We start from the raw sequence: 24,462 nt of genomic DNA, 5'->3' as shown, positions 1-24,462 counted from the left end.
GATATTTATTGACATTTGCCTGAGATCACTACCTATTTATAGAAGAGAGGGTTTATAAATTGAAACTCGCTTGGTATAGCTCATATAAACTTTAATATTATAGTAAACCTTGGAGTAAAAAGTATGTAATTACCATTTCTGTGAAACTGTGATTTTCATAAACACTTTTTGATTGAGACTTCACACTACTAAGCTTTTACTCTGTTACATATTTTCATTGTCTCTGGTTGCATTTCTATTGTGTAATTCTTCATAGAGGCCAAGCGAATCAAAGAGTTTTATTTTTAATTCTGGGTTAATGATTAGTTTCACTATAATAGATAATATTATTTTAAAATGGAAAAGGAAAACAAATAAGAGGAGACATATAATAAATAAATATTATTATATTTTATTATTCAAATTATCACATTTTTATAAACAAATTTATTTATAACTGTTATTGCTAAATTTAGATAGAAGTTATTAAAAAGGACTATAAACTTCACATTTATGTACTGGCAGTGGAAAAAGGAAATAGGCAAAGATGCATTGATTGCACCAAAAACTACGATTACGAACACCAACTAAACTAAAACGTCACATCAGAGCACATTTCCTTGTCCGCAACAGCTGCCATAAAATAAATTACTTTGATTTTTAAATTGCTAACAACATTAGAGCTATAAGCTACATTAAATATAAAACGCTTGGCAGTCTTATACTGTAACCGATTCAACGTTGTTTATAAATATAATTTACATAATAGGCAAACTAAACTTCCTTGTACAGTCTAGTTTAAAAAAAATCGATCACAGTATGTATATAAAATTAACAATTATTTTTATAACTATCAACACAGATGCACTCATCATTCATCTTGTATATTTGTAATTAGAACCGAAATAAAAAATAACAAATTCAATCCTAACTAAAAACATACCACATTCACTCGCATAATCATAAGACCGCGTGACTATATTACATGACATTAGGAATTATTTATTTATATTATTTATAAAACCATAACTATCTAAAACAAATCCTCCGAAGGCTCATGATTGTAAGAATTGTAAAGAAAGTCAATAATTAAAAATAAGTTACGTGAAGGAGAATCGCGTGAAACAAAATGTAAGTAAATTATCAAGCAACAGCTAAGTTCTATTTACAATAGCCTTCACCGAAAAAGAAATGAAAAACACCCCTTTGTAGTCTTTGTTAAAAGTTATTCAAGCCAACGGAGGAGATGTCAATCGGTAAAATGCATCTCAGATCGACTTAAGTCTAATTGTCGTTTGTTCGATTCAATCCGACACGCATTTTTGTTGGCCGCAGCATCAGTCGAGTTTTACTAACTAGAGAGATGAGGTGGCCACTCTTCCCTAAGGAAGTCGTCTTCGGCTACAATTTGGTTTCTTAAGAGAGGTAATCTGGTGAAGGCTCTGCGACTGGCTCTGGGGTAGTGAACAGAGGGTTGGGGAACTCTGGAGGATGCGGCAGTGGTCCGGACACTTTGGGTCGACGTCGGTACGCGATGAGCCAGCACGACACTGCGACTGCCACTGCCACTAAGGCCAGCAGCGCCGTCATGATCAGGGCAATGATGAACCCGATCATAGACACACAGATGGGCTCAACCTCTTGTATGTCTGGAGCTGCAACATGTTAGAAAACAGTATTAATCACTGAAAGTTAATATTTCTGCCTCACACGCAAAAATACATACGCAAAAACCATGAACACTTTACAAAATTTGGAAAAAATAGCAATTTCTCCAACAATTATCCCTTTTTATGTTAAATGACAAAAATATAAGGTATGGGCATGGAGACTAAATAATTAATAACATCAGTAACAATATCAATCATCTCTAACTATTGGATGATGATAGTTGTATACCAAATATAAAATTGCTTCACATAATGTATCCATACAAGACGTGTAAATTTTTTACTGACTGCTTAAAGAGTGAAGAGTTTTGGATTCACTGTATTTTAATGACTCTCAAACTAAAAAAAACCTACTCAAACAGAAACTAGATTAGAAGCAGTTTGTACAAATGTAACTCTGCCTGGACCAGTGGCCAGTGAGGTTCCCAACAAAGTGAATGAATATCAACAATCAACACACTTCAATTGACTACATCATGAACGTAAGGTTCTTGATTATATACATCTATTGGTCCCAATAATAGAGTATTGTGATCAAAACATTCCCAGCAACAACTTTTAGGCAGCCCCCATAGGCTATGAGTACTCACATAACAATAACAAGACTTGGTTTGATTCTGAGATAGGTCTTAAACATTTTTGATATAAGTTTCATACTTTATAATCATGCTGGTTTGTATAATTTATTTAGGTTTACCTTCTGTCGGGCTAGTGTATCGCTCCTCCCTCCTTTCAAAGGTGAGGATGGCATTGGATTGGATTGTGATTTCTTCTCTAAGTTGACCTTCACTGACAGCTTCAGCCACTTCCACGGACGTGTTGTTACGGCCATCAACTTCTCTCCTCCTTCTTTTGCCAAAGGCATTATAACCTCTACAGTTTACCTGTGAAAATTAAATATTTTAGATACTTAAATACAAAAAATTGAATACAGAGTATTGTTGTTGTAATAATAAATTTATATAAGCTCAAAAAAATTACAATTTGAATTGAAACAATGATAAACACTGGAACAGAATGGATACTGGTGCATATTTTATTGAAAATAGTTATGAAATCTAGTATTGATGTAAGACACATGTAAAATAAACAAAAAGTTTATGATATCCAAAACCTTAAAAAATATAGTTTGATTAGAATGTTTGACCAAGTACTCACAGGTTGACACTTTCCAAAGCAGACTCGGATATTACATTGGAAGCGGATGTTGTCACTGCTAGGGAACTTGAAGGCGTTGAAGCCAGCCAATAAAGACTGAGTCTCAGCGTTGTAGTCCCACTCACTGAATATACTCGGGTCTGTAGCGCATCCGTTCTCATCTGTCACAATGTACTCATTTTCTACGCTGTCTTCCATCGTTTTGGCCACGCAACTGCGTGCGAACCCTCCGTAAATACCTGCAATGAAAATGCATTATAAATATTGGGTGATTTATAAATTTGATAATGAATACTTATATGGACAATTTCCTTCAGTTTTAGCCTCCAGATTAAAATTGGTGTATGTAACTGTGTTAAAACAATTTCGCATAAGCAGTATTGTGAATTGCATTAATGTGAGTATGTCCTTGTACACCAATGTTCAACTCTAACCACAACTGTTCATGAGAATACCTACACAAACAGTTAGTATTCTAATATCATAGATGTATTTTAAAAGGTATTAATCAATGGGATGTATCTAAACAAACTTCAAAAATAAAAATAAAATAAAAAAATAAAAGAAAATGAAAAAGAATTATCCTTTCACTTACTAGTTGTTGTGCCCGTGCTTCCCCACGGACAAGAATGCGAACAATGTGGGTCTCTAAATCTACTGTAAAAACATGTTACACCCACATACCATGCAAATTCTGTAGATAAATCTGAATCGTACTTATTGCTTATAATTAAACTCCCTTGTATTTTTGCACTGTGTTAAACTGTGTGGTAGAATAGAAAGAAAAAATTATAAATAAAAAACTTTTTTAAAACAAAACGTTTTTATACACACTAAAAAGTAGAAAATAATTTAAAGTAAACAAACTATAAATAAAAACAAATCTAACAGCTGATCCATTTTTTCGTAAAAAAAGAAGTTGGCGGCTTCTTTTAACCTTGCATTTGCCCGTCCACATAGACAAAATACTGGCCTCTTTGTCTGTTTCTCCCCTTCTTTAATATTTAAATGTGAATAAATACAGCCCTTTAAATGAGGCTCGTGCCCTTAAGAGAGGGTTTATCGAAAAACTTATATTTTTCGGGTAAGTTTCACATCAAGGCCTTTCATTCAAGTATGAGGTTGATAAGCGTGCGGCTTACGGTTTTCCCAAAAGTTCAAATCCATCCTAGCTTTATGTATAGACTAGCTGTTACCCACGGGCTTCACTCTGTTTTACTTCATACGTATTAATATAATTATTGATTGGTTAAGTTAAGCTGAAATAAACAAAACAGAATACAGTAATACCGACAAATAATCACACTTGAGTTTAATAAGGTAATAAATTAAAAGAATAACAAACAAATAAGTACAGCTGAGGTATTTTTATCATTAGGTATATGGAAATTTCCCTTTAGAAAGGAATTACGACCTTAATGGGCAATTTATGAAATAATGGATAGTTTTGCACAAGGTTTCTCATCATGAAGAACATTTTATGTATATGGTTTATGGGGGTGTGTGTGACTTGTAGTTTTCTAAAAAATTCATGGGTACTTTGGGATTTATATATGGATGTCATAAAATTTAAAATTTTTAATCTGTTACAACTGTTAGAAACAACTACATTTGTTTATTTAATCAGGCAGAAAGTCCTGGACTTCCTTGACAACATTTTACGTTATACAATTTTAATTCTTTTGATAATAGGTCAAAATTATTGAATTCTGTATATATTTCATTTTATAGTTTATTTACAGAATAACAAGGAAAACAAAAAAAAAATTATTGAATAAAGCACTGTGAAATAACAAAAATTATAATAATTGATGCAGACATGCCATTGAGGGATTTTGTGGCTACATTGTATTAGTTTGTGAATTTGTATTTTTTGAAATAAATAAATTACTTTATTTTAACTAGTTGGTGAACAATTGAAGCATGAAAATCTTAACAATATAAATTCAATGTTGTCAAATGCAGCGTATTGTAAGATAACTTACTTGAAGGTTGCACATCAACTTGCAGCATAAGGTTGTCTCCTATCTCAGCAGAGTTGATCTCTTGTCCGGTATGAGTGACAATGCGCATGGAGCAGGTGGGGGGAGGGCCGGTGTTGGCGATGGTGCCAGCTGTTGTCAACATGGACACGTTGAAGCCCAGAGTAACGTTCTGCTCTCCCGTTGAGTAGACACACTTGATATGATATGCTTGCGCCTTGTACGTAACTAGCTTGGGGTGTTTCTGTATCACCAGTACAAAACTAGCTTGACCCTGCAATTAGACATTATTCCAATTATAAAATAAAAAATGTTAGTTATTCTAAATCAAGCAATGACAGTAGATAATATGATAGAAACATACATAAAACACACAGTACAACATACAGTAACATAAACACAAAGTAATACAGTAATTCATAAAAGAAAAGAGATTTAATCGAGGTATATTAAACTCGTTAAAATAAACCCCACCGCAGCAAACCTGCATATAATCAATGTGAATCTCTAATTGCCTAGTTGGATTTTTACTAACATAGTTCCTTAAAACAGTCAGATTTATTCACTGTTTAAATAACATTAAGTGTCATGAGTACTTATGTATGCTGCTGCAGGAAAGATGAAAAGAGGGATTTTATAGAAATGTTAATAGCTTGAAATAAATACATTTGCCAAATTTGACCAAAATATATCCATAAACAAGGAAATTGCAACATTCTATTTTTTTCATATAAGAATAACAAGGAAATTTCAAATTGACAGTCTTTTTATTTTTCTATGTAACCATTAGACCAGTAGCAAATGCTTTAAAGTGTACCAAATATTAGTTTTTTAAGCTCTACAAAATGGTTACAAAAGAAATTTCAAAAGTTATATTTTCGAGGTCAAAAATGAGGATAACCAATTTTTACCCAATAAAACCTTGTTCGCTTAGTACGATAAAAAAGCTTGTTATTAGTTTGCTTAGCCCTATGTCTCATAATAATAAAGGAACTATACAATTGCTAATAACCTGCAAAATATTGTAATGTTGTTAGTAAATTCAAAATCTTCAAACTATCTTGATAAATTTCTATAGAAAATCTTTGCTATCAAGTAACAGTCAAATATATAAAAAGGAAAATGGCCTTACATTGACATGTATGAGTCCACAAGTGCCAAAGGTGACTTTGAATATTTCTGTCCGAGGAGGTGAGTCCATGGGAAGTGTGACGACTCTACGACATTGCTCGTCCTTGCTGTGACCCTTGACATAGAGTACACCATTGAAGCCCTTCTCAGTGATGTGTATCTCCACTTGTACACCGTCGGACAAACAGCTGACCACCATGTCAGGGCGGGGGAAATCTGTCCTCAGATGAGATGTTGTGTCTGCAATAAAGGTGAAACAGTCAAAAGTTGAAGGCAAAGAAATTGTGCATATGACAAATTATTGTCAACTGTAATAAAAGGCTAAGATAGAAAAAAATATACTGAATGTTAAATTTAACAAAATTAAATAACACAATAACATTGTTCTCATGAAATTCTACTACAAATTTAGTTTTTTCCGAACCCAAACAAATACAGTAGGCCTATAGTACAGTCCAGCTAATCTGAACTAATTGGGACTAAACCCTGCTGTTCGGATCCCCGAATTAGCTAAAGTACTCAACAAGGAAGCAATTTAAAAGGTCCATAGTGCCGTAATATGAATGAACAATACATAAAAACCAGTATTAATGATCCATTTACTCTAACAAAAGTAAAAATAAACGTTTCACCAATGATCACATTGACCAATAGATGGAGTAAGTGAACCGCGACGTCAGGGCCACCACGAGTGAAGTTTTTTTTGGAAGGTAAAACATTTAACGTTATCAACAAACAATATTTTACGGGAAACTCGTAAATATGTAATCAATGAAAATGACTATTCTAAAATAACAATCTATAGCTTTTGTTTTCTTCATGAAATAAATACCGTTTTTTAATATACAACTCGCACTATTACTACTTTTACATCTGGCATGTGACTTATTGGCAATACTGCGAGTCCGAGACACACTCACTGCGTATTCACCCACACGCCCCACCTACACTTAATTGTTTCTAACCTCAAGGCTTAAACAATGCTCAAACTCTTACGTCAACTCATAGTCGTTTTGTGATGTCCGTTGTGAGTTGTAAACTCAATGTTTTTAATAATTTAGTTCAGTGTAGTTGTTACGTTTATAAAACATACTATGCAAATGTTCAATATCGATATATCGGATGTTGGATCTATTGACGGTTGACGGAAACCCACCAAATACTTATTTTGAGGAGTGGGCGAAAATTTATATCTCGCCCCCCCCCCCCCCGGGCGTCTATTACCCTTGGGGCGGCCCTGCGTGACGTGAAGCAAGGATATTTCACTCCTCTACAACAAGATGGTGGCTGCCAGCCGTGATGAGCCCTAGTGGCAAACGCTACTAATGAAATGTTATTGAGATAAAAAATATGCAAAACAATATGATTATTGATTAGCGATAATGAATATTCCAAAACCGATGACTAAGAAACCTTTACAAGCTTTTGAAATTTTTTCTAGCATTTGCTGTTTTTGAGAAAAGGTTAATTCCATAATTAACAACAAAAACATTTTTTGGGTTAAGCAAAATTCTGAAAAAAAACCAAAATTTTCATAATGTTTCTATCCATGTTGTTTTAAGTTTAATAAAGCTCTGAAGTTTGGTTTACATTGTACGCATTTTAAAAGTTCTGAGAGATGTCTTGACACTAATAACAATGTAATACTACATTCCGACCGTCATATTCATTTTTATCAATGAGCTATAAAATATTTATTCTTATAGGAATACATAGAAGAAATTGATAAAAAAATCATACTCAGTGTTTTTAGTGAATTTCCCACATAGGGAATAATTAGGGAATTTCCCACATAGGTAATAAGCTATTACCCTAGTTCTCATGGTAAGACCTAGACCCGGGACCAATTAACTTTTTTGTTTCGAGGTCCCCAGAGGCCAAAAACACCATCCGTTTAAATTTATATATATATGTGTCCCTTAGCGCGATAACTCGAGCAAATATGATCCGATTTTTATGAAATTTGGTACAAACGTGTAAACTTACATCAACACCATCGCGAACCAGCATAATCGAACCATGGGAACAGGGGCTTATGGGGGGGTTTTACGGGGTAAAAATGGGGTTTTCTCATTTTTGACCCTTAAAACAAAAAATTTAACCTTTGTGTAGAGCTTAAAAAAATAAATAATTTAGTATATTGAAGCGCTGTTGTATGGCTAATGGTCACGGAGAAAATAAAAAAAGTAATATAAAATTCCCATGTTATTCTTATGGAGGAAATGAAAACTGTTGTAATTTACTTGTTTATGGATGTATGTTGATAAAATTTGGCAAATTTTTTTATTTGATCCTATACTATTGACGTATGGTCATAAACACTTTTTACCTTCCTCGTAGCAGCAAATCTAAGCACTCGTTAAATCTAATGTTATTAAAATTGTGAATAAATATGTCTTACCGTATTTAAGGAAATAATTTAGTAAAAATGTAATCAGACAACTTGAAATACGCTTAGTCTGCAGGTTTTCTGCCGCGGGGGTATTTAATTTCTCTCACTATACATACATAAGTATATGGAGAAAGTCTTGTTTTTTCTTAACATTTTAGAATTGGAGTTTTGGCTGGATATATCGGTTTTGGATCCTCCTGAACAAAAAAGGGGTTTTCAAAGTGATGTGTGTGAATGTGGATGTGCACATTTCATTGAAGAGTATTAAGTACACAGCTACAGAACACACTTTTAGTACGATTTTGATGAAATTTGGTAATTGGGTACTAACTTTTGGAATCTCCAAGCGTTTTCTTTTAATTTTTTTTTTTTTAAATCTTGTTTTTAATGGTGATTTATTTATAAAACTTATAATCTAAATACCAGAAAATCTGATCTAAAAACTAGAGGCCAAAACAATTTTGATTAAATTTAGTATGTTATGCTCCTTGTTACTCTAAACAAAATTGTACAACCCCCATTGCTGTAAAAATTACAATTAATTCAAAAGCTAAGCTATTACAGCTTTTGTTATTTTTCCCATAAAATATCATAGTTTTAATCTCACCACTTGCCCATAATAAGGGTTGTTGACAAGCCATTAATGGGAGAAAGTATGAATCAGATTGCTGATACGGTTTATTTAAGTAGTTCAGTTACCGTACTTTTCTGTATAGGATCTTATATCCAATTGTGATAACGAGGTTTTATTTTTATATGAATGTTATTTTTGGTTTTGTGCACCATCCCATTCATTTCAATTTGTACTGTATTAATTGACAGCATACTATGCAATTTTTTTATGGATGTTAATATTTGCTTACCGGTACTTTATCTGTATCGATATAATCATCATTAATTAAAATCATTTTCATAAACAATTTTAGTAATTTAATTCCTGACTGGAGTATTTTTGTAAGTGTTTATTGGGGGGGGGGGGGCTGACAATATCCCACTCCAGGTGCCAAAAACCCACACGACAGCTTTACAACCAACTACTACTTCTCCAACAGATAGATATGTGGCTGTTGAGTTGTTTCTTGGCATTATGTATTAACAACAGGGAGTGGATGTTACTTACTGCACATGACCTCTGGGTCTCCCACATAGTCATAGATACACTGACACACAGCCTGATGTCTGGTGGCGTTACACAGAGCGTTGACTCCACAGCGTTTGGTCAGACAAGGGTCCTCACACTTCTTTGTCTCCTGGTTACAGTAGCGGTGGTCTGGGCAGTCTGAGTTGGTCTCACATTCAGGAGTTGGTGGTGCTGCAACGGTACATACATATTGGTACCAGTTATACTTTGTGTCAAAATGAAACTTGGGTGAAAAAAAATAATTAGGGAGTAATCCATTTAATATTTTTTAAATTGTGTGTTGTGTAAACTAAATGCTAACAATATTTTGAGAAATGAAATCACATATTGAAAAATAAATCATCAACTAATCTATGGTGAATTGAATTTCAATCGTGAAAACTTACGTGGGACACAGTTTCCATTTTGCAATCTGTACCCAAACTCTGTGGGACAGACACAGTTTCCACGCTCGTCTATGATCATTCCTCGCTCAAGAGCACATACACAGCGTCCCCTCTCGTCCACTCTCTGTCCTCGTTCCTCCAAGCACCTTATACACTCGTCGTTGTTGTTGAGTCCAGTGCCTGGAGGGCAGACACAGTTGCCTGCCTCGTCTACCACGTAGCCTTTGTCTGCTGCACACTGTGGCACTGTATAACGAGAAAATAAAATTGGTAAAAGCAGTTATCTAATTTAACACTACCAAATACTTTCCTTCTCCTACAATTAACAGAAAATGTAAAACCTAAGGTTCATATACAGAAATTAGGAGTGACTTGGATTTTCCAGAACTGAATATAAATTAATCATCATTGTTGACTTGCAGCTAATGTATTAATGCCTTTATAGTACCGGTATGTATATTATCCATATGAGAAGTAGGTACCAAGGGTAGAGTTGTTACTAACCAAGGTCGCAGCGTACGGCGGCATTGCCCTGATAGCCGGGCAGACACTCGCACACCATAGTGCGCCACACCGGAGTGTCGTACACCTGGCAGCGAGTGTTGAGGCCGCACGGCTCAGTGGCGTTGCAGGGGTTCACACAGTCAGAGTTGATACAAGCTGTCTGCGAGGGACAGTCACTGTCACTTACACAGGTCACTTCCACTGCAAGACAGAAACATACCATCACTTAGCTAATTGACTACTGATTAAATTATACCTTTTAAAAACATTGTAGATGGGTGGTAAGATTTAACACTAATCATGATTTTTTAAATACATTTTTAAAATTCAACATAAAGTTTGAAATATTTAACCACGATCAAAACATTATTTATATTCAAACAATGCTTCCTAAATGTACCAAAGTACAACTTTTCTAGATAAAAATTTCAATATTAGGATAATAAATCAATATAAATATCAAAATACCTTTCTCACAGCCGATGCCAAGATCTCCGACATATCCTGGTGGGCAGGAACAATCGACTTTGTGATCATAAACTACACACTCAGCCGGCTTCTGGCAAGGGTTGCTCTCTGCACAAGGAGACACACACAAAGCGTTGATACAGGCTCTGTCACTAGGACAGTCAGAGTCTGCGCGACAACCGATGACAACACAAGCGATGTTGGCGTCACCTGTCAGTCCAGGTTGACACTGGCACACTGCGCGATGGTGAACACCGTAGCAGATGGCTCCAGTGCCACAAGAGCTGCCATCGGACGCACAAGCAGGCACACACTGCCGGTTGACACAGGTGTGGGTACCGGCACAGTCACTATCACTATGGCATTCAGCTGCACAAACATTAAACAACAGTTATAACTTTTGATGATGTATTCATGCAAGGAATAATAAAAAAAAAACAACGTAAAGTTAAACTCAAGTTATTTGGATAAGGTCTCTAAATAACAAAAACAGTGGTTTTATAGTTTTTAGTTTGGTTTGCAAATAATTATTACAATCAAAATTTTTTACAAATAACAGTAACATGTTTAGTTTTGTTTTACAAACTTGGTTGTAAATATTTCACCATGATACAAGATTTTGCTTAATTATTTAGATTTTATACTTGAATCAGAGTAAAAATACCTTTGCTACAACAAACCTAAAGAAAAGAATAAAGGAATTTCCATTTAACCTGGTTGGTTTTTCATTAAAATGTTCTCTTAAAATTGATAGATTTATTTCCTATTTAAATAGCATTAATTTTAACAAGTACTCCCTGCTACAGAGAAGGCCAAAAGTGTCTGCTTTTTAGCAAACTGTTGATAGCTTTTTATTATGAAATTTAAAAAAAAACTTGCAAAATTTGATCTTATTGTATTCCTAAACAAGCAAACTACATCAGTTTACTTATTCTGCATAAAAATATCATGGGAATTTTAAATTTACAATTTTTAAAATTTTCTTTGTAATATTTAGGTGCTCAACAACACTTCAATAAACTAAATTACTTGTTTTTAAGCTCTAAATAAATATTTGTATGTTTTGCAGGACAGTTCATTTCGGAAGGAATTGTGTTTGTGGCGGGTGACCAGCTACAGAGCTGCAACTAGTGTCATTCTGTTCACAAATGATGCCAGTAAGTGGGGAGGAGCCTCGTTGAGGTGTAAAAGCAAACTGATTTATATGCAAAAACAGTCCTTACTTAAAAGCTGCCCTCGTAGAATCTATATAATTAATACGCTACATGAAACTTTGTCGGTTGAACTCCTCCGCCATTTCTTAACCGATTTTATCCGTTTATTTATTTATTTATTTATTTATTTATCGTTTCAACGGCTGACGCCAATACATAGATGATTAGATTGAGATACAATTTAAGGAACTAACAAGAAGCAAATGTTATGCAATTCAGAACAGTAACAAGCTACGAGATAACAATAAATACAACAATAAAAACAAAAACAACAATAAATAGCAACAATAAATACAAGTTGACAAACAGGCGAAATTCACAATATGATTTACTAATTTGAGAAAATTATGTGATATAACATTTGAGTGCAAAAACAGAACAATAATAATGCATGAACAACCAAGCAAAGAACAACCCAAACATATCAGAAAATGTGAGAAGAATACTGCCATACAATTAAACAAAACAAGAAAGGGCAGTAGAAGAATTTGCATAAACAGAGAGGCACAGGCACAAAACACAGAAAGATCTTCACTTCACCACTTCGAAATCACCACACATTTCTTGAAGGTAGCCAGCGACATATTAAAGAGGTCAATATCGTCAGGTAGAGCATTTACGAGACGTTGGGCTCTAGGCAGTGGGCTGAAGAGATGGTAGTTGGTGCTGAGATGCTCACGAGAGAAGAGATCCTTGGATCTTGAAGATCTACCTGCCCTGAAGTTCAGAAGTTTGAGAAGTCCGGGACAGTCGATGAAGCCATTGACCAGTTTGTAAATGAGCAAGATGTCCTGGATCTCACGTCTGGACTCCAATGGAAGGATTTGAAGGGCCTTGGAGATTTCTTGGATGGGTACCTCTCTGTAGTTGTAGCCCAACCTCACACCGACCACTCTCAAGAAGTGATTAACAACCATTTGAAGTTCGGTCTTGAGATAGTCCTGGTGAGGTGACCAAACACAACAGCCAAACTCTAGGTGTGGCAATACGAAGGCCAGGAACAGGGTTTTGAGTAGAGTAACGTCTTGGAAATATTTGGAGCTTCGAAGAACAAAACCCAGGGCTTGAAGGGCTTTTCTGCAACTAGAGGTAATGTGACGTTCCCATGACAGGGAGGAGGTTAAGGTCACACCTAAATCCCTCACTTCATTAACCCTTGCAAGATTAGATTGACCCAGGCTATATACGAACTGAGACTGAGACTTCTTCTTACTAAACGATATGGCTACACACTTTTTAATGTTTAGATCCATGTGGTTTGAGAGACACCAGTTCTGGACGGCATCGAGACTACGTTGGAGGAGAAGGCAGTCTTCGTGGCTTCTAATGGTACGGTATATCTTCAGGTCATCAGCAAATAGAAGGCAATGGTTACCTACGTGGGTCACAAGGTCATTTATGAAGATGTTGAAAAGTGGTGGACCGAGGTGTGAGCCCTGGGGAACACCAGATGTGGGGAAAAATTCGTGAGATAAAGAACCAAGAAACTTAACTTGGACGGGGCGGTTTGCAAGGTAGGACCGGAACCAAGATAGCATTTTCCCAGTTACACCAGCAGCTTGGAGCTTGGTGAGGAGGAGCGGATGGTTTACCCTGTCGAACGCCTTAGCAAAGTCAAGATAAATTGCATCCACTTGCAAGCGATCTTGAAAGGCATCAAGGATGTCAGCTTGCATTACCAAAAGATTGGTGGTAATTGAGCGTCCGGTAGAAAATCCATGCTGCAGTGGAGAGAGATACGGCTTGATGGCAAAATTCAGTCTTTTGAGGATCAACTTTTCAAAGATTTTGGAGAGTGTATTCAAGATAGCTATAGGTCTGTAGTTGCGGACGTCTAGAGTAGGACCAGATTTGTGAATGGGTAAGATGTAAGCACTCTTCAGGGCATCAGGAAACACACCCGAGGCTAAAGAGTGGTTAAACAGAACTAAAATAACAGGAGCTAGTACATCAGCACTTGATTTGAGAACATTAGGCGGTATGTTGTCAGGGCCGCAACCCTTAGATCCATCCAGGTTCCTGAGGCAGTCGACAACTTCCCCAAGCTGAAGCGAGCAGGAAGAGAGGACATCTGAAGCTCCCACATCAAGTGGAGGATTATAGGCATGATCGTTGGTGTAGACCGACGAGAAGAAGTCAGCGAAGAAGTTGGATATTATATCAGGATGCTCCGATGAATGATCATCATACTTGAAGGTTCTAGGCTGATCATCAGAAGATTTAAGGTTCCTCACAAAACCCCAGAAAGACTTAGGATTGCCCATTATATTGGCTTGAATAAACTGCAAGTAGTTTTTGTAGCAGATTCCAGAGAGTTGTTTGCATTCAGCTCTGACACGTGCAAACTTGACGTAATCATTATCCTTTAGGGACGTCTTAAAAGCCCTGTGAAGGATTTTCTTCTCGATCACCAGCTCACGCAACTGGGGTGTGAACCAGACGGGAAAGGGAGACTTGGCAATATTTTTCATGGGAGTATGACGCAAAACTATGGTACTGACTGTACTGCAGAAGCTATTAAACAAAGCATTGGTATCTGACTCAGGGTCAAACCAACTAAAATCATGTGACTGAAGTTCCAAATGAATAGCAGGTAGATCGCTTTGACTGAAGTTTGGTCGGAAAATAGGAGCTCTGTCAGAGATTTTTTGAGGCAAAGGTACATCTATTGATAAAGCAGGATGATGAGACTCCGCTGGAACCAGAGGATCAGTGTCTTTTGATACCATGATGTTGTTGAGGGAACACATAATAAGGTCTAGACACACTCCACGGTCATTTAGGACATCGTTGAACTGACTTAAATTCAAAAAGGACATAGAGTTCATAACCACGTTGGACTGAGCTGACTGGGGGTAGGGGGGGTCGGCAGTTTGGCACCAGTTCACTTCAGGTAGATTAAAATCGCCAATCAGGAGGGACTCAGTGGGATTAGTGGTAACAACAGCTTCTTCAATAATGGAAAAATACTCCTGGTAGAGATCTCTGTGGGATTTAGGGGGAAGGTAGACGCCACTTAGAAGAAAGTTCGATAGAGCGCCACACGACAGTGATACCACCAGACACTCAACATCATCGCTCTGGATATCAACCCTCCTTGAGCAATACTTCTTGTCAACAGCCATCATCACACCACCACCCGAAGACTTGGCACTATTATCCTTAGATCGGTCTTGCCTGTATATATCAAAGGTGCTAGGGAAACCAAGTTCAGAGCTAGAAATATTAGGTAACAAGTTAGTTTCCGTAAGAACAATAATATCATAGACACATGTCGAGAGTGACTTCCTTAGATCCAAAAGTTTCGTTCTCAGTCCATTCACATTTTGATAGAACATGTGAATTGTGTGAAGGACTGGGGAGTCTAACCGTTTTTTGGCTTTTTCACAATAGCGGGTGTACCATTGACAAACTTGATAGTGAGATCGGTTTCGCCTGTTTTTGTGCGCTCTTCCAGCTCTTTCCGTAGTTTGCTTAAAAGCTTACGTTCGTTTGGAGTTCTATCTCTAGAAAGCTCTATTTCGGAGAAAGAAGCGTGAATCGAGGCAATCTTATCAACAGAAAACGTTGTAAAGAACGAACGAACATCATCAGAAGATGGAAGAGTAACCTTCAGGGGACGAGGAGCTCGACCCTTACTACGGCCGATTCTAAAGAAACTGAAAGAGGAGAAGCTTACCCCCAGGCTCTGAAAGATTTTATTAAGAGTATCCAGATCATGGGCCTTAATCAGGTCAGCGTTGTTGGAGTTGCTTTCAGGGAGCTTGTACAGGATAATGTTCTTAGCCCGACGTATCCGGTCATTGAATTCCTCAAAAATATGTTCAGTTGTAGATTGGTCCAGGGAGGTAGATTTCAGTTCAGAGATGACGCCTTTCAAGTCGGAGATGTCATTTTCAGCAACGGCAAGTCGAGGTTCGATGTCAGAGACCTTAGAGGAGAGGTCATTCAGTTGAGCCTTAAGATCGGAAATCCCGCTCGCTAATTTGCTAAAATCTTCTTTAGTAGGAAGCTGGGCAAAGTTGTCTAGGAGCTTATTCAATTTGGCAGATACAGTAACATCAGGATTTGCATTACAGTCAAAACGGTTACACTTCCAAACTTGTTTGTTGTTGGCAGCCAGCTTACGGGTATTATACTCAGAGGACGATAAGCCGACACAAGTACAGTGAAACCATCTGTCACATTCATCACATTCAGCTTTTTTATCAGTAGGTAAGACCTTAATAAAGCAGACCACACATATATCCTTGGGGGGATTCATAATGCAACAATCTGGAGAAAAATTATTGCACAGAACGTTTGGGTGATGTGATACACCACTATCGAACACTAGTTATAGTATTTTACTCGCAGTGCAGATATTCTAAAGGCTGTGACTGGAGGGAGACTAGCGTAGACTGGATTGAGTCCGGGTCGAACTGGATGGAGCGGACTAGCGGAATTGGACTGTCAAAACTAATGCAGTTAGTGAGGTTAAATGCATATTACTGTTGCCGCCAAAACGACAGACATGAATAAACAAAGTTATTGACAAGTTCAGATGTAGATTCGTTTAAAAATTAATGCAAATGTGTGAGTTTTTACTCGACTGATAATTGAATCATATAGCTTACGTAGATCGGCAACCTCGAAACGTCCAACAATAATCGCTTTCTAGGCTTGGTAGTAGGGTAAGTACACTTATTTACACAAAAAATCGCAGCACTCAAAACAAAACTTCAAGTCAATTATAGTAGCAGACGACGTTGATGTCTCATTGGAAAGAGCGTGTCGCGTAGATTTGCAAACTGGCCTTACATTTCTGAAAAATCCCTTGGACTCTGCCCCAGTGGCTTTGAAAGTTCCCATGTTATCTTTATGAAGAACATAATTGTTTACATTTGATCAGCTGTATAATTTAATTGCTGTTATTTATTTTTCAATTCAATATTTACTATTTGAGTTTGTGTAAACATAACCCCCAAGACGGATCGTGTTAGTATGGTTGTATCTTAAATTTGTGTATTTATCGTCGTTTTGTGCCGCTACGAAGGATCGTGTTAGCACGATTGTAACTTAAATTTCTGCATTTATTGTTGTTTTGTGTAGCTATAATTTGTTTATTTGTTGTTTTTTTTTCTTTTAAATGCCTCTGACGCGACAACAACGAAACGTAGACAGGAGGCGTAATCGTGATAACGACCGCAGCTACAGAACAGTGGCGCGTAGGCTTAACTCATCACAGTCAGCACCTGACCCTGGACAATCTCAACTATTAGGTTACAAATGCACCCTAACACTAATCCAAAACGACTTTTCGTTTTCAATTGGCCATCTATCAATGACCTGTGTTGCCTGTACATCGAGGCATTTTGAGAAGGAGAAAACCGGCCGGAATTCTTTAGGTTTATCAATAACGAAGATAATCGTGTTCTGAGTTACACGCCGGTACCTAATCTTTGAGTTGACTCTTTTAAACTCATTGTAAATATGACTGTTATTCGTTTTGAAATAACTCCTGTAATACTTTGGAATTGCTCGAATTCGAGCAACATGTACACTAGTATTGGATTAAGATTAAACCTATTTTAAATAAATGTATATATGAATTTAAATAGATTGTGTTTTTAGCTTCTGGGACATTAAAACAAAAAACTAAAAAAGTAATTGGTCACCAAGGTCTTACTATGAGACATACGGTAATAGCTTATTCTCTTTGGGGAGTTAAAATTGTTATAATTAGACCATATATATATTATCCTTACCTATACCATAACTTTATTTGTAATGTACAAATAAATAAATAAACCAGAATGTTCTGATCATTTCATTTCACTATTACATTAAATGTAAAAGGATACTTACTCTTGATGCAGTTGAGTTGAGCATTTCCATCGTACCCTGGCAAGCAAGAGCAGACAGGCTTGTGGTCTCTTACTCTGCACTCCGCATTTGGTCCACATTTACAGGGATCTCTACACAGACCCTTGAGGCAAGCTTTGTCAGATGGACACTCAGAATCAGCCGAACATCCCCCGATGTCAGTGCGCTGGACTGGCATACAACTGCCTGAGCCACTGGAGATGAATCCCTCGGGGCACATACAAATCATGGTGCGTACAGGCAGAGAATTAGTAGCTTGACAAATGGAGGGCCTGCTACAAGGCTCCAACACACCACATGGATCTTTACACTTTCCATTGAAACAGGCCAAAACTGAGGGGCAATCTCCGTCTACTCTGCACTCTGAGACGACTTCTGGTCTACAGGTTGTGTATGGATTACCGACCATTCCTGACGGGCAGCGACATAGAGCCAGATGGTTGTGTACTAGACATTCTGCCTGACTTGCACAAGGATGTTCGTACACGCATGGGTTGATACACTGGGCGTTGATGCAAGCTCGGTCGTCAGGACAGTCACTGTTGCTACGGCACCCCACAACAACACACCGTTCGTATGGGTTGCCACGGTAACCTGAGAAACAGCGACATTCGGCACGGCTTCCAACTGGGTAGCACTCAGCGTTGATGCCACAAGGATCGCTGACCACACACGGGTTGATACAGATTCCGTTGACACAAGCCTTGTTGGATCCACACTCAGAGTCTGATCTGCAGCCCACTGCAACAGCCACCCACAGTTGAGATTAGTAATTACTTACCAATTAATTAGCAACTACTTAGTCTGTTAGTAGTTGTTGTTATTACCATTTTTCAATTAACTACCTACCTAATTAAATTAATTGTCTGGGTTTTCAAAGTTTACATAAAGTCAATATATTACTATTTTTATTCAGTTCAATATAACAAAAAACAGTTTGTAAATTTCTTAATTTAAAAGTAATAAAAAGATCTAAAAAAAACTTTACCTGTCCTACAGGCGATGTTAGGATTTCCTTCAAAGCCATTCAGACATGAGCAAATTGGACGATGGTTTTGGACTACACAATTGGTATTTGTTCCGCAGTTGCACGGATTGCGACACATGCGGTTGATACAAGTCTCATTGCTGGAACAGTCTGTGTCAGCTGTGCAGCCTGGCGGGATGGGCACAACCACTGTAACATTGATACAAGTTTTAATCTGATGAAGCTGTTTGTCCAACAAGTGAGGAAACAACTGAGGTCAGTTTAAAGTAAAATTGAAAAAAGTGAATAACTACAAAAAGAGACTCGTAGTTATCCAAAACAATTGGGTATTAAGGTGTTCAGATAACTGATATTTTCAGATATCAGTCATTGAAAGTAAAAATTAGGTAATTTTTTTTAACTTTGATTAATACAATTGAAATACAGTTTTACCGATTTACATATATTTTTACTGGTTTTGATTGCCCTCTGCGATTGTAGCAACAACAATTCGCATTTAAAATGAGGTATCAGGGTGACATTTCAATTTTCAGAGATTGTACGCGCTTAGACAATATATATTCCTATATTTTTTCTTTATGGCTCTATATAAAAATATTTAAGACTCTGTTACTCACCAGGTCGACACTCTCCCTCGTTGTTAGGTACCCAGCCATCAGGACAGGTACAGATCATGGTCCTGACTGGCATTGTGTCCAGGACACTGCATCTAGATGACGTTGCACAAGGTGATAGTGCAATGCAAGGATTGACACAAACGTTGCGTATGCAGGCCAGTTGACTTGGACACTCAGGGTCGTGTCTACACTCGGGCTCGGCCATGACTGGAGGTCGCCGCTCACAGTACGCCATCGGGTTGCCCATGGGTAGATGGTCTGGACAGCGACAAGCTGCATAGTGGTTCCTTACATAGCACAGCGCATTGGCCGCACAAGGAGGGTTGATGGGATTGTCACACGGGTCTACACAATGTTGGTTGACACAAGCTCGGTTTTGGGGACAATCTGCGTCCACACGACACTCAATGCGAGCGCAGCGGACAAGCGGGTTACCCTCGTAGCCGGTTCGACACCTGCATGACGCACGATGTTCAGAGCCATAGCATTCCGCATTGGCAGCGCAAGGGTCTCCAAGGATACACGGGTTGATGCATTCTCCATTATAGCACATCTTGTCTGAACTGCACTGTTCGTCTGACTCGCATCCAACTGTAACATTTAAATTCATAAAATTATTAAATATTTTAACATGTTATTCACTAATACTGTAGGGTAGACACTTAGCGAAGAGTCCATGATTGAGAAACCATTCTTAACTTCTGCATCTGTCCTTTTACTTTCTCCCCCTAACCATACATAATATATGGAGGAAGTATAGTTTTGTAAGTGATGTCTCTGTGTGTGTCTGTATGTGAGGATGTGTATAAAGTTACAGACCACACATGTGGTCAAATTTTAATGAAATTTGTTATGTTGGTACTAATCCATCGTATCTCTAAGCGTTTTTTTTAATGACATTTTGGTTTTTAATGGTGATTTTCCCATAAAATAACGGAAAAATCGAATTCCCTCAAAATGAAATTTCCTTGATCGTGGGAGTCAATGATGATGTCTACACGGCCGCGGGAGATGATCAGAATGTGGCCGCGATCGTGCAAGAAAACGATGACGTTTCTGTGACCGCAGGAGTCGATGATGGTGACTAAATGACCGCAGGCGATTATTAGAATTTGCCACGATCGCGGGAGGTGATATGATGATGTGTACACAACCGCTGGAGTTGATCAATTGTTATTATGTTTACAGATTTTATTTTAGATCATTGACATGTAAATTGTTAATTTATTTATTTTAGAGTTAATTATGTTAACAGTTATATTTTAAAGAGTGGTTGCTACTCACTTGGTGCATTCTTGCTGTTAGGCCTACTCTAACAGGAAATTAACTGTATGTAGCTTATTATTTAAAAAAAAAAAAAAAACTTTGACGATGTCTATTGTAATACTTGTATTGCTTAATGACAAATAAAGATCTTGAATCTTGAATCATTATATTAACCTCAAGTTTAGCTTGACTAAAAAATTAGGCTTGCACATCTTTAGTTAAAATTAAATTTTCTTTTAGATTTTTTTCTTAGAACTTCATTTGCTTATTATTAGAATATAGTAGTTCTTTAATGTGTTTAGAGATTTAACTTAAATTAAACATAAAGACAGGGATTGTGTAATATAACCAATCAGTTCAGAAAACTTGGTAAAACTATAAAAAAATGGTATCTGTATCGAGAATTGATTTTTCAGGTACGGTATCAGCATTGGTATCGAGAATCGATAAATGTTGGTATTGACACATCCCTAATCTTGATTGAACAAAAATGCAATTGACTTTTAAAATATGAAGTGAAATACTGACGTTTTGTGCAGCCAATCTGTGGATTGCCAGAGTAGCCAGGCTTGCAGAAGCAGATTGCATAGTGGTTGGTCACTCTGCACTCTGCGTTGGGTCCACAGTTGCAGGGACTGATACAGAGACGATTGACACACGACTCCTTCAGGCTACAGTCCGAGTTAGAGCTGCAACCCACAGTGATTGCATCCGCTGTGGACAAATAGTTCAAAAACATCAGTTATATCTTGGTAACCAATAGAGGGAGGTTGGGAAGAATAGAAATGTAACATACTGGATTATAACAGACTTGTAAAGATTTTTTGAATGATGGTTTAAAATGTGTGAACAACCCCCCATCGCTTTTTATAATTCCTAAAAAAATAAAATATCAACATATTTTTACAAGAGTTAACATGCATGGAGACACATATACACAAAACAGTTTTTTGAAAACAGTACTTAGACCTCGATCTAAGCCATACCACAATCCTATAGAAATTAATTAAAATTATATAAAATGTTCAATTACATAGCTATGGTCTTGTGATACTTACGAGGTCTACATTCGATGCGAGGATCTCCCAAAAAGCCTGCAGGACAGCGACACACTGGCTGGTGACTCTCAACGTGGCAGAAAGCTCCTCGAGCACAGTGGTCGGCAACACATGGGTTAGCACAGCGTTGGTTGACACACGATCGGTCCCAGGGACACTCGTCATCTCTGACACACTCCGGGACAATCACCAGTGGAGTTTGTGATGGTGCTGGTGACAAAATTAAGAGTGTTGAAAAGATATTGAAAATTGTGCATTTTCTAAAAACAAACTATTTTTCAGAGTCTATTTTATATTCAATAAGCATAGATTGAGACACACAGAGGAATGGTCAAAGGAAATTTTCTTAGGATATCCTGGATAAGTCTACATATATAATACGTATTATCTCACACACAAGGGCCAATACATACTTGAGAGTAATTGTGAGATTCTCTTTTTTGATTGTCAGATAACTGCAAACTTACAGAAAGTACACTCCAAATGTGGGTTGCCGACAAAGCCAGGTGGGCAGGAGCACACAGCTGTGTGGGACTGAGACATACAGATGGCGTTGAGGCCGCATGGGTCGACTCTACAAGCCTCCATACAGCTGCCTCGCACACAACGCTCTGGGTCCGAGCAGTCTGTATCCACACGGCACTGTGGCACCGGTCGGGCTGGCAAACAAAACAATCAATGTCAACCACAACCCAGCAAAGTTTTACTTCAGTGATAGTCAAACGTTTTCGTGGAAGATAAAAAGTAGCCTACTCTTAGTTGAATTGAGTTTTCGATCTAACTCTACAAGTGAAGGATAATTATACAGAGCAAAGTAAAACTAATTTACATTCTTTAATACTTTAATACTTTAATACTTTTAATACTTTTCAATGAAATGGCGACCATACAAAGTAGGTATTTTAAGCCAGGTATGAAAAATGAATGGAGATGAGTGGCACGAGCTTGTAGTCTTGTTAGTGACTAAGGCCGACTTATTCCTTAGACCCAGCTGTTAATTAATAGCCCATTCAGCTAATGGCAACTTAAGGGACCTACAGTTTATAGTGGAATCCGAACCACATTTTTGCCTTTGGTATATACAAATTGGTCTAATTATCAGGATAGTACTGCAGATGGTATTTTACATCAGTAGAGCATATACATTTTCCACTCCATCTTTTATTTTACTAACAATTTGATTTTTTTATATCAGAGATCTGAAATAGAAGCTTGACAATTTATGTTAAATTTGAAGGTGTGTAAAAAAATGGCTTTTGAAAGAATTTTAATGAAAATTTGAAATTTTGGTTGATTTATTAGTTTTTTTAGCAGTAGGCCTGACATATCTATACCAGGGATATATTTTGATTTATTGAACAAAGAATGAATACATCCCCACTGGGTAAGATAAACTTACCGATGGCTTTGCACCTTCCGTCATAGTCTGGCACTGTGTCTGATGGACATTGGCAGTAGACAGTTCGCAGTGGTAGTGTGTCTTGAACTCTACACTCTTGGTCTGGCGAGCACATAGACGCTGAACGACAAGGGTCGCCACAACGATCATTGATGCAAGCCAAACGTGACGGGCAGTCTGCATCTGTCTCACATTCTGCCTTGATTGGTCTTCGAATTTCATCCTCTCCTGGACATAAAAAGAAATAAAAAACTGAAATTGTTTTCATTTTTTTTATTCTTACAAAAGTTTTGATTAGTCATAACTCTCTTTACATATTAATATATTCAGATTCAGTTAAATTGAAATACATTAACTTTATACAAATCATTAGAGCTTTTTTATTATTTCAGATTTTTCTGTAAATTGGTTATACGACGATAACAGCACCTAAAATTTAAGGTTCTTAGGGTTTTATGTTTTCTTCTTTCACACTATGTTTCATGAAAATTGGACAAAGTGTACAAATATACAAACAACACTATACAACTATATATACAAGAAGCTATTGTTGTACAGTTAATGTTGAACACAACTTTTTAGGTCAATTTGTTTTTTTTAATCCCAGTTTTAAGAACTTGAATTATATTAAATTAACTATTGTTGTTGTTGATTGACTTCTTCTAAGTAAGATGTTTGTACAAAAACTCAGGCAACAAAAACCAAGGTAAATCTAATATGTTTAGGTATGGGAACATCAAACCAAGAAGAGAGTCTTTATAAAGTTTAAAATAGATACTCTCATTGTGTAAATATTTTTGTAAAACTGGTTCCTAAAAATAAAAAGAACTTACGTTCACAAGCGATGTAAGCGTTGCCTCGAGTGCCCGGAGGACAGGTGCAGGTGGGCTGATGATTCTTGGAAGAGCATATAGCAGTATCGGCACAGGTGTCACTCTCACATACAGGGCGACACACACGGTTAAGACGATCACACGCCTCGTGGTCCGCACAGTCTTCGTTGTACTGACATACGACACTCACACACGACAACATGGGGTTACCCTGTGTACCTGCCGGACAAACGCAAGTGCCTCGATGTGGCGACGTCACCTGAAAATTTTTAATAAAATATTTGTTGTAATCACTTTAAATTTGAGTGTAATTAATATGATATATAAAAATATAACTATCAATTTAAATAAGTCATTAAATTCTTTTGCAGTTTTAATAATTCCTGCTGTAGGTAGAGTAAAATTTTTATT

At 37.1% G+C, this 24,462-nt stretch overlaps 1 protein-coding gene across 4 annotated transcripts in view; it reads right to left on the bottom strand.

Moving 5' to 3' along the window:
- Positions 1–371: 371 nt before the first annotated feature.
- LOC128991085 (uncharacterized) overlaps positions 372–24,462 on the bottom strand; it is a 346,794-nt gene continuing 322,703 nt past the window's right edge. For all 4 annotated transcript variants that reach the window (XM_054414044.1, XM_054413851.1, XM_054413972.1 and 1 more), the window contains 17 exons: positions 24,052–24,310; positions 23,219–23,446; positions 22,287–22,478; positions 21,820–22,029; positions 21,290–21,475; positions 19,496–20,086; positions 18,879–19,067; positions 17,873–18,631; positions 10,812–11,180; positions 10,344–10,544; positions 9,840–10,085; positions 9,433–9,624; positions 5,922–6,160; positions 4,793–5,063; positions 2,808–3,046; positions 2,347–2,533; positions 372–1,634 (listed from right to left, as the gene is read on the bottom strand). In XM_054414044.1, coding sequence (XP_054270019.1) covers positions 1,396–1,634; positions 2,347–2,533; positions 2,808–3,046; positions 4,793–5,063; positions 5,922–6,160; positions 9,433–9,624; positions 9,840–10,085; positions 10,344–10,544; positions 10,812–11,180; positions 17,873–18,631; positions 18,879–19,067; positions 19,496–20,086; positions 21,290–21,475; positions 21,820–22,029; positions 22,287–22,478; positions 23,219–23,446; positions 24,052–24,310 — 4,797 coding nt within the window. In that variant the 3' untranslated portion in view covers positions 372–1,395. The remainder of the gene's footprint in view (positions 1,635–2,346; positions 2,534–2,807; positions 3,047–4,792; positions 5,064–5,921; positions 6,161–9,432; positions 9,625–9,839; positions 10,086–10,343; positions 10,545–10,811; positions 11,181–17,872; positions 18,632–18,878; positions 19,068–19,495; positions 20,087–21,289; positions 21,476–21,819; positions 22,030–22,286; positions 22,479–23,218; positions 23,447–24,051; positions 24,311–24,462) is intronic.

This window comes from Macrosteles quadrilineatus, unplaced genomic scaffold, assembly GCF_028750875.1.
Source record: "Macrosteles quadrilineatus isolate MER2022 unplaced genomic scaffold, UCM_ALF_1.0 Scaffold_1__1_contigs__length_201487025, whole genome shotgun sequence".
Taxonomy (NCBI): domain Eukaryota; kingdom Metazoa; phylum Arthropoda; class Insecta; order Hemiptera; family Cicadellidae; genus Macrosteles; species Macrosteles quadrilineatus.
The sequence above is the reverse complement of the archived record's forward strand: the minus strand, read 5'-3'. Positions and strand labels throughout refer to the sequence as shown.